General features: G+C 56.4%; 2 protein-coding genes across 8 annotated transcripts; one reads left to right on the plus strand and one right to left on the minus strand.

Moving 5' to 3' along the window:
• The first annotated feature begins 1,603 nt into the window (after positions 1-1,603).
• LOC115392891 (acyl-CoA-binding domain-containing protein 4-like) lies at positions 1,604-4,783 on the plus strand. Of its 4 annotated transcripts, none has more exons than XM_030097559.1 (10): positions 1,604-1,852; positions 2,386-2,580; positions 2,706-2,826; positions 3,087-3,171; positions 3,308-3,425; positions 3,543-3,647; positions 3,736-3,999; positions 4,070-4,272; positions 4,355-4,405; positions 4,478-4,783. In XM_030097559.1, exons 2-10 carry the CDS (start codon positions 2,490-2,492, stop codon positions 4,604-4,606), a joined length of 1,167 nt encoding a protein of 388 aa, XP_029953419.1. In that variant the 5' UTR covers positions 1,604-1,852; positions 2,386-2,489; the 3' UTR covers positions 4,607-4,783. The 4 variants fall into 4 exon arrangements, with proteins under 4 accessions (XP_029953419.1, XP_029953420.1, XP_029953418.1 ...); XM_030097560.1 differs by having other exon boundaries at positions 2,448-2,580; XM_030097558.1 differs by having other exon boundaries at positions 1,604-1,822.
• A 154-nt stretch (positions 4,784-4,937) lies between these two features.
• LOC115392892 (beta-1,3-N-acetylglucosaminyltransferase radical fringe-like) lies at positions 4,938-8,677 on the minus strand. 4 transcript variants are annotated; one of them, XM_030097563.1, is made up of 10 exons: positions 8,535-8,677; positions 8,245-8,420; positions 7,016-7,440; positions 6,843-6,891; positions 6,488-6,590; positions 6,240-6,393; positions 6,079-6,164; positions 5,844-6,009; positions 5,683-5,768; positions 4,938-5,598 (listed from the first exon to the last, which is right to left on the minus strand). In XM_030097563.1, exons 3-10 carry the CDS (start codon positions 7,349-7,351, stop codon positions 5,523-5,525), a joined length of 1,056 nt encoding a protein of 351 aa, XP_029953423.1. In that variant the 5' UTR covers positions 7,352-7,440; positions 8,245-8,420; positions 8,535-8,677; the 3' UTR covers positions 4,938-5,522. The 4 variants fall into 4 exon arrangements, with proteins under 4 accessions (XP_029953423.1, XP_029953425.1, XP_029953424.1 ...); XM_030097565.1 differs by having other exon boundaries at positions 8,245-8,337; positions 8,421-8,677; XM_030097564.1 differs by having other exon boundaries at positions 8,245-8,344; positions 8,421-8,677.
• Positions 8,678-9,049: the final 372 nt, after the last annotated feature.

Raw genomic sequence — 9,049 nt, forward strand, 5'->3', positions numbered from 1 at the left:
AAACGCCACGTCGTCTGGACTTGAACCAGACCTCTCCGGCAGGAAGTACCAAACTTTCAAGTATTATTTTGTATTTGAAATTCAGATTTGTCATGTTTCCAGAAGGAGTCCATATTTCTGCTGTATTTGTTAGAAACACTGCCGACGCTCGGGAGCTCAGAGCCCTCCGCCCCCCTGCTGTGCTCTCAGGAGACCAGCAGCCTGGAATGCCCTCTAACGCTGTTTCCACCAGAAGCGGTGAACGCAAATTCATTCGCGCGACAAATGAAATCGTGCCATGCGAGCCGCTCGAGTTTTATCTCTGGTACAAATATGCAAAAACCCCTCGCCGCTCGCCGCAGCATCACGTCGCTCCAACCCGTCACGTCCGTGAAGACCTCCACGCTGATAGGCCGTCCTGGCACATCAACAAGCGAATTCGCTTGAAAAGTTCAGTTATTTCAACTCAAGCAATGAAGAGGCGAGCTAATGTCCGCTGGAAACAAGACTGACTGACAATGGCGTGATTACATTGACTCTGTATGTGATCTCATTGAGCAAAAAATTTGCGTTGTGTCCAGTGGAAACACAGTGTAATATAAACTCATATATATACACATATTCAAACTTACCAAAATCCATTTATATCAGGACATGAATGGACATTTATGTATCTATCTGTATTTCCACTGTTCATATTCATATATATGGACTTGCAATGATTTTAACGTGCAATTTTTACATTCTATGCATCTTTTCAAGTGCATTTTTATACTGATGTGTGCACTGTTTTTATATGTAGAGTTTTCTCATCAGTATGTTTGTATCCTCATGTGCACGGCTGCTGACAACACTCAATTTCTCCACTGAGAGATAAACAAAGGATCATCTCATCTCAGCTCATCTCGTCTTAACTTATCTCATCACATGACAAATAGTACAAACAGCACATGGATGACAAATAAGAAAACAACACTGGTTTGTTGTGTTGTTCAAAGAGGAGTAGGGAGAAGCAGCTCTGGCCCCACCCTCAGTCTATCTTCATTAATGAAACCATGTAAAAACCCATCAAACCAGCTCAAACCAGGTCAATCCAGGTCAATCCGGGGCCGTTCCACCTCCTCAGTCACATAAATGAAGCCTTCAGTGTTCTTTACACTCATTTTGTATAGCGTCTTTGAGTGTCCTGAAAAGCGCTATATAAAAAAAACTAATGCATTATCTGTTTGGCAGCTTGTGGGGATGTTTACGTCTCTGCATGACCTCCTAAACAGCTTCATTTTCAGGGAGCGAACATGTTCTGGACGTTCACAGGAAGAGCTTTTATTCTTGCTTTGTAAATAATCTGTGCAGTTTGGCATTCAGCAGCTCTTTAACGTCAGAGCATGTGACAGGTTGTTTTGTTCTTTTCTTTTTTAGAGGCAGAATAACGTTTCATCGTACATCTACACAATAACTACTAGGGATGGAGCACACGCACAAGCACGCACGCACACACGCACACAGAACTGAGTTAACTTCTATGTATATCTATAGATATACATCTATGGTGAGACGTGATTGGAGGGTCGTACTCGTCACGTGACGTGAACCGGAAGTAAACTGCAGCGGCCGGAGACGGCGGACAGGTCGGTCCCAGCGTCCGCCGGTGTCTCCTCTGGGGGACAGTGTCCCTGATATCTGCTGTACACTCAGACGTTCATCTTTACCGATGTGCGAGTTTGTATCGTGATAAATATGTAACGCTGTGGACCGCGCTGGAAGGGGCGTGGCTAACAAGTAGTCACGTGACGGAACCAGGAAGTAAAGGGACGCGGTTCGTGTGGCCGGAGACGGTGGACAGGTCGGTCCGGACGGCTGTCCCTCCTCAGTGGTCTGTGTCTCCTCAGTGTGTCCTCAGTGTGTCCTCAGTGTCTCCTCAGTTGTCTGTCTGTCTGTCTGTCTGGTCCCTCTGGTCTGGTCTGGTCTCTCTGTCTCTCTGTCTCTCTGGTCTCTCTGGTCTTGTCTCTCGGGTCTCTGGTTCCTGCTGTTCTGTTGGGTCAGTCCTTCTGTTCTGTGTGGATCTTAGGGGACAGGGGGACAGGGGGACAGAGGGACAGGGGGTCCGTGAGATTTAAAAAAAGTTATAAAACTAGCAACAATTCCAAACTCCTTCATGAAAGATATTTGTTCATGAATACTTCAGTAAAATAGGAATATAAGATCATCAGCTGTTTCAGATCAAGTCACCTCTTAACCTTCATGAGCACAAACCCAGAGATCCCAACACACACACACACACACACACACACACACACACACACACACACACACACACACACACACACTGACGGTTTGACCTGGAACCTTGCACCTGTTCATAATTCAGTTCATGAATCCAGATGTTTCTCTCTCTGTATATATCAGTCCAGCTGGTGTCTGTTGTGGCGTCTCGTGTCTCCTGTTTGACTCGTCGTCTCGCCGTCCAGCTCCAGCCCCTCCCCCGTCCCCGGTGAGACGGGACGAGGGCCATGCCGGTTCCCGCCATGGCCGAGCCGGCGGTCAGTCACCAGAGACGCTTCCAGGCCGCCGTGGACGTCATCCACAACCTGCCCAAGAACGGTGTGTCCTGTCCCCCGTCAGCCGGCCCCGGTGGAAACAGGGACACACGTCAGAGACGGTGCTTTTGTTTCCACTTTCTGTCTCTGTGTAATCCTGTCTGTCCCCCTGTCTGTCCCCGTCCCCAGGCTCGTACCGTCCCTCCTACGAGGTGATGCTGCGGTTCTACAGCCTGTACAAGCAGGCGGTGTGTGGACCGTGCAGCGTGTCTCGACCCGGCTTCTGGGACCCGGTGGGACGCTACAAATGGTCAGTGTCCTCTGAACCCTGTCCTCCACCGCCGTCCAGACGGCGCCCCGTTCCATCCCCTCACTCCGACCATGAGCAGCAGCAGTTTCTGAAAGCTTTAATCTTCCCCGGAGACAGAAAGTTGATTTAATTTAAGTGGTTTTCACAGTTCTGCTTTCAGAAGTTTTCCATTTTAACATCAGGGTTGGGTCAACTGTGTCTCTCTGTCCCCGTCCCTGTCCCCGTCCCTGTCCCTGTCCCTGTCCCTGTGCCTGTCTCAGGGACGCCTGGAGCCGGCTGGGACAGATGAGCAGTGAGAGCGCCATGGCTGCTTATGTTGATGAAATGAAGAAGGTGGCTCAGGAGGTCCGTCTGTCTCTCACACACACACACACACACACACACACACACACACACACACACACACACACACACACACACACACACACACACACACACACACACACTTGTTAGAGTAATGGATTACTCGGGCCCCCTGCAGGTCATAGACACCATGCCCATGAACGAGAAGACGGCCTCCCTCTTCACACACTTCGAGCCGCTGTACCAGGTGATCCACGACATGCCGAGGCCGCCCCCGGAGCTGCTCAGGCTCAGAGGTCAGAGGTCATCCCCTGCGTCCCAGCCGTCCTCTGTCCTCCTCGTACCAACACACTGTGTGTGTGTGTGTGTGTGTGTGTGTGTGTGTGTGTGTGTGTGTGTGTGTGTGTGTTCAGAGATGAAGAGTTGTGGTGAAGACCAGGATGTCCTCGACCCGCCCGTTGGACCTGGTGTGGAACAGGAAGTGGCGTCCTGTGGTCATGTGACCAGCAGCTCTCACGGTGAGATCTGAACCTTCCGTCCGTCTGGAGTTCGGTGCTGAAGCAGTTTACCGGAGCAGCGCCCCCCCCCCCCCCCCCCCCCCCGCAGACCCCCGGGTGGCGGAGGGCGTGGCGGAGGGCGTGGCGCTGACCAGCGACTCGGAGAGCGAGGTGTTCTGCGACTCGGTGGAGCAGCTGGCGGCGGAGGCGTCCGACCCGCACACCAACGGCGTCCGCCACGGGGGCCGGCAGGCGGGGGCCGGCCACGGAGGGGAAGGGGCGGAGGACGGGCGGGGCCGCGGGCCCCACAGGAGAGCCCGGGACTCGGACCGGGACCCGGGGCGCGAGGCTCCCCGGCACGGCTGGAGAGAAGGTGAGCGCCGCTCCGACCGCACGAGCCGCGATCCTCCGCCCGCTCACGTCTCTGCCCGCCCCCCCCTCAGGCGGAGTCCCACAGGGCGGGCCCGGGCCCGGGCGGCGGTCCCCGGGGGCCGGCGGCGGGGCGGGGCCGGGCGGCGGCGACGGGGCGGAGCCGCACGACGCCCGCCTGCAGCAGCAGATCGTCCTGGCTCTCCGGCGGCTCCGGGAGGACATGAGGAGCGTGATGGAGCGGCTGGAGGCCGTGGAGAGGCTGGCCGCCGCCCAGGTGAGGCCGCCGGGGGGGCGGGGGCGGGGCTGCACCCGGGCGGGGGCGGGGCACTGCCTCACTGCGTGTGTGTGTGTTCCAGGCGCAGGCCTCAGACTGGAGACGCTGTGGGCAGTGTGCAGCTCCTCAGCAGGTACCGCTCCGTCAGCTCCGTCAGCAGAACGATTCCGTCATGAAGACGCTGACCGTCTGTCTCCGCCCCCAGGACAGCTGGTGCTCCCTGGACGTGTCCTCCTCCACCCTGCTGCTGCTGCTGCTCTGGCCCTTCGCCGCTCAGGCTCTGGTCTTCCTGCTGAAGAGGCTCCAGCGGCGGACGGGCGGAGGCTCGGAGTGAGGACGGGTGGAGGGGGAGGGGCTCCACCCGCCTCCGCACCACTGACAGTAATCTGGAGTCCAGACGGCGGAGCGTCTTCCCGAGACGAGACGTTCTCTTCTTTACACCTGGAATCGTCTCTGACCGCCGCGATCTGAAGCTGGTGGCTGTTCTTATCGCTGCTCAATAAATCCTGTATTTAATGATCAACTTCTGCCAAACAGAGTCAAACCGGAACCAGCAGGATCAGCTGATCTGTGTGTGTGTGTGTGTGTGTGTGTGTGTGTGTGTGTGTGTGTGTGTGTGTGTGCGCGCGTGCGTGTGAGAGAGAGAGACGCAGCAGACGGGGTTTTCAGAGGTTTTTATTGTCGTACAAACAGCAGAAGAAGAACGGTTTCCAGAGCGCTCCACTGACCCGCAGCAGGACTGCAGGACTCCAGGATCCTGGTCTTTGGTGAGACTGACGGAGACACGCCGTCCATTCAGCAGCTTTCAGTCGGTTCTGAGTTCAAAGGTTGATTGTTGGAGGACGTCTCCGTCCTGCTGACGCCGCGCTTCAGGAGACGGGGTTTCAGGGCTGGACGACAGGAAGGCTGAAAACACCGAGCCACTAGAGGGAGCCGCTGAGTTGCAGCAGCTGGTCTCTGCCCTCTGGAGGGGACGGACGGAGACACACTGAGTGTTTCCACAAAGTCTGATTTTACCCGTTTCCACGGAGACGGAGCATTTCCAATAACACCAAGGTCCAGATCAGACTGGAACTGATCCGATCATCTGATCCAGATCAAAGACTCCAGGAAGCAGGAAGCAGGCCTCACTGAAGCCCCGCCCACAGCGTCAGTCGTCTCTGTGTCCAGCAGTGACACGTCCACTTCTGTCAGGAGAACGTGGACCATCAGAGACACGTCCTCATCACCAGACTCTCCAGACGGCGTCCTCAGGGCCCGGACGGCGCTCTGGACTGAGGACACCACTCGGTGTGGGGATACAGCAGGCAGTGGACGCTCCTGAACCTGCAGGACGGAGGGACGGCGCATCAGACGGGCCAGGCTTCAGTCTGAGGGGTTCTACCCCCCCGGGTGTGGGTGCAGCGGTACCTGGTGGGGTCCTCGGTCAGGGAGAACGCCCCCTGCAGGCTCACCACGTTCCTCCTGTTGTCGAAGCCTCCGTAGCTGAGAGTCACCTGATTGGAGCAGAGCGTCAGCGAGGAGCCGAGCCGGGCCGGGCCGGACCGGGTCCCGGAGGGGCCGGGGCTCACCTGCTGCAGCACGCCGTCTGCCGGCAGCTTCTGCAGGTTCTCCAGGTGGGAGTGGAACAGGTGTGTGTGCGTCAGCGGGACCTCCAGCAGCGCCTCGATGATGTAGCCCACCGTGCAGTCGTCCGGGAGGCGGAGCTTCTCCGCCGTGCTGATGAAGTTCCCCAGACTGACACACACAAGAGGGGGGGTCACGGTCTGAGGGGGGGACCGGGGGGACCAGGAGGGGGAGCAGTACCTGGCCCACGGGCTCATCTTCAGCGCCAGACCGCGGCTGATGCAGAACCCGGCTCCGCCCGTGGCGAACCAGAACCGGACCGACACCTGGACAGAACCAGAGACCACATCAGTCCCGGGCGGGGGGGCGGGGTCGGGGGTCAGGGGGCGTGGCGGACTGACCGAGCCGTCGCTCTTCACCCGCTCCGCCGCCTCGATGGGGTGGTCCAGGCTGGGCCGGCCCAGGTACACGTCCTGGCTGTGGTGGTAGGAGGACAGCAGGCGCAGCAGGCTGGGCAGGACCACGTAGTTATCATCGTCCACGTGGCAGAACCACCTGCACCGCGCGCACACACACACACACACACACACGCACACACGGTCAGCGACCGCCCGCCGTCCGCCCCGCTCGTCCCGCCGGCGCCACTCACTTCCTCTGCGACTCGATGAACTTGTCGTACTCCACCGACATCTTGCAGCACAGCGCCTGGCGGGTGTGAGCGGCCGAGCAGTTGGTGTTGATGATGTTCACTCCTGCACACACACACACACACACACACACACACACACACACACTCTCAATCATCTGCCCACGCATCAACTCCAGCGTATCGTATGATATGCTGGAGTTGACAGTGGATTTATTCATCAGGGTGAAGCTCCGCCTCTAAGGGGAGGAGCTACTTCCCCTCATGATGTCATCAAGGGAAAGTCTTTCAAAATAAAACTTTGTATTCTTGGCAGTTTAATGACAGTGGAGCCGATCGCGGTCCCTCCTCCACCCACCGGTTCTCAGGCGCAGCTCCTGGTCGTCCCCGTCGGTGAATATGTAGGTCTGGAACAGACCGGGACACACCGTCAGACCCCCGTCACACCCGAAGACCTCTGCCCCCCCTGAGAGAACTGAAAACCCCCTGGGAGTCCAACTCGATGTGGATTCAAACTACCGCCCTGCTCACCTGCTCCTTGGCCCGGGACACCCAGGTCTGGATCAGCAGCTCCAGCCGGGACTTGTGGTACTTCCTGGTGGTCTTCACCGCGATAAACAGGTCCCGGCCCTCCAGCTGCTCCCGGGGCCCGGCGCGTTGGGGCGGAGCGTCTCCTCCGGACAGGGTGCGGTTAGCGGGTCTGCGAAGCTCCGGCGTGTGGGGGGGCGCGGCGTGGCGGCGGGGCTGGGGGAGCTCCGCCTGGCGTGCCGGGGGCTGGAGGGCGGGGATCAGCAGGAGGAGGAGGCCGCAGGACGCCAGGGACAACAGGAAGCAGGACTTGGTGACGCCCACGGAGGCGATGTGCATCCTGACCGCCGGCGGCGCCGATCATCCACCTGCAGGGCTGCAGGCCCCACCGGACCCACCCTGCTGCACCATCACCGCTGCTGCTCCACCTGCCGACACACAGCACCATCACCGTGTGTGTGTGTGTGTGTGTGTGTGTTCTTGTATTTCTATCCTTGTCGGGGCCAAATGTCCCCACAAGGATAGCAAAACGTGGAACGACGTGCCTTGTGGGGACCTTTTTCTGGTCCTAAGTAGGAGAAACAGTGTTTCTTGACCATGTTGTTGTTACTGAAAAAAGTAAAAGTGCAAAAACATTTCTTTAGGGTTAGGCTTTGTTGTGGTGTGGGTTAGGGTTAGGGTAAGGGTCAGGGTTAGGGGCTAGACATGAATGGGAGTCAATGGACGGTCCCCACAAGGATAGAAATACAAGACTGTGCGTGTGTGTGTGTGTGTGTGTGTGTGTGTGTGTGTGTGTGTGTGTGTGTGTGTGTGTGTGTGTGTGTGTGTGTGTGTTCACAAAAGGAGGATGTTTCACTGATCTCGTGCAGCCTATGCATCAGGTTTCTTCAGTTCCATTTAAAGGTCAATTAAAGCCTCTTCAGTGTTTCAGAAGGTCGCGGGTTCGAGTCCCTGTGTGTGTGTGTGTGTGTGTGTGTGTGTGTGTGTGTGTGTGTGTGTGTGTGTGTGTGTGTGTGTGTGTTGGCTCCACGGGCCACACAGCGGGGTTTGGGACTATAATAAGTAAGTTTTTCCGCTCGCTGAACTCTGGACGGAGACTTTTAAAGCTCGCTCACACAAACAAAGGAAGGCTCCGCGTTCACCGAGAAACGAACCGCGGACGGTCTTCGAACCTGCACTCTTTCGTTCGGTTAGTAGAAAAGGCTTATATCCGGAGAGCTTTGGGCCCGTACCTCACACTCTGCCGTGGTTTTGTTGAGCTTGGAAGGAAAACTCTGCCGGAGCTCCGCAGACCGTCCTCCGGTGTGACGGATTAACTGGTCCCCCTGCAAACTGGTGACCGACTTCCTTCAGTGTTCTTTGTTGGTTTTAGCAACAGCAATATTTAAAAGTTGCCAGAAATCCGTACCTAAGTATTTTAAGAACAACAGATGTTAAAACTTTGCCATAAATCAGGTTTCCGGTGTGTTTTTAACATGTGTTGATACTGTGAGCACAGGGGATGCTAAAGGAGGTCTGTCACCGGATAGCAGGGAAACCAGATCATCCGAAACAGCGGCTCTTTTCGCTCCGACGAGCCGCCGACCTCCGGCCGGTTCTCCGGTTCCTCCTGCGGCCCCTCACAGCCCAGCCTCGGGTCTGATCCGGCAGCTGGGCCCGCCGGGCCCCGGGGACCGCGCTGCAGTCACGGTTTGGAGCCGCACACGGTTTAATCACGGCTCCGTCCTCTGTGTGAGCGAGCCATTTCAGCCAACAGCAGCGGAGCTCCACTTCCGCTCTACGCCTTCAAAATAAGAGCGAGACCGGAAACCCCGCTGCAGTAAAACTACCGAGCCCAGCTGGACCTGAAGTAATTAAACAGTGTAATTAGTAATACATATGTTATTGAGTTTTCACTTGTAAATAAGTAATATATATTTTAAATTAATCCAGTAGTTTTCTGACAGGATTATATAAATAATAGAGGACAGAAAAACTGAACTGAAAACAGCTTTTCTCTCTCTCTCTCTCTCTCTCTCTCTCTCTCTCTCTCTCTCT

This window comes from Salarias fasciatus, chromosome 8 (assembly GCF_902148845.1).
Source record: "Salarias fasciatus chromosome 8, fSalaFa1.1, whole genome shotgun sequence".
NCBI classification, from domain to species: domain Eukaryota; kingdom Metazoa; phylum Chordata; class Actinopteri; order Blenniiformes; family Blenniidae; genus Salarias; species Salarias fasciatus.

What these genes read in the sequence shown, in the direction of transcription:
- LOC115392891 (XM_030097559.1), top strand. Translation starts at nt 2,490, where the DNA reads ATGCCGGTTCCCGCCATGGCCGAGCCGGCGGTCAGTCACCAGAGACGC. An exon ending in TGAAGAAGGTGGCTCAGGAG is followed by an intron (nt 3,172 to 3,307) that starts GTCCGTCTGTCT and finishes GGCCCCCTGCAG; the next exon opens with GTCATAGACACCATGCCCAT. An exon ending in AGAGGCTGGCCGCCGCCCAG is followed by an intron (nt 4,273 to 4,354) that starts GTGAGGCCGCCG and finishes TGTGTGTTCCAG; the next exon opens with GCGCAGGCCTCAGACTGGAG.
- LOC115392892 (XM_030097563.1), bottom strand. Translation starts at nt 7,351, where the DNA reads ATGCACATCGCCTCCGTGGGCGTCACCAAGTCCTGCTTCCTGTTGTCC. An exon ending in GGAGCTGCGCCTGAGAACCG is followed by an intron (nt 6,591 to 6,842) that starts GTGGGTGGAGGA and finishes GTGTGTGTGCAG; the next exon opens with GAGTGAACATCATCAACACC. An exon ending in GGGTGAAGAGCGACGGCTCG is followed by an intron (nt 6,165 to 6,239) that starts GTCAGTCCGCCA and finishes GGTTCTGTCCAG; the next exon opens with GTGTCGGTCCGGTTCTGGTT.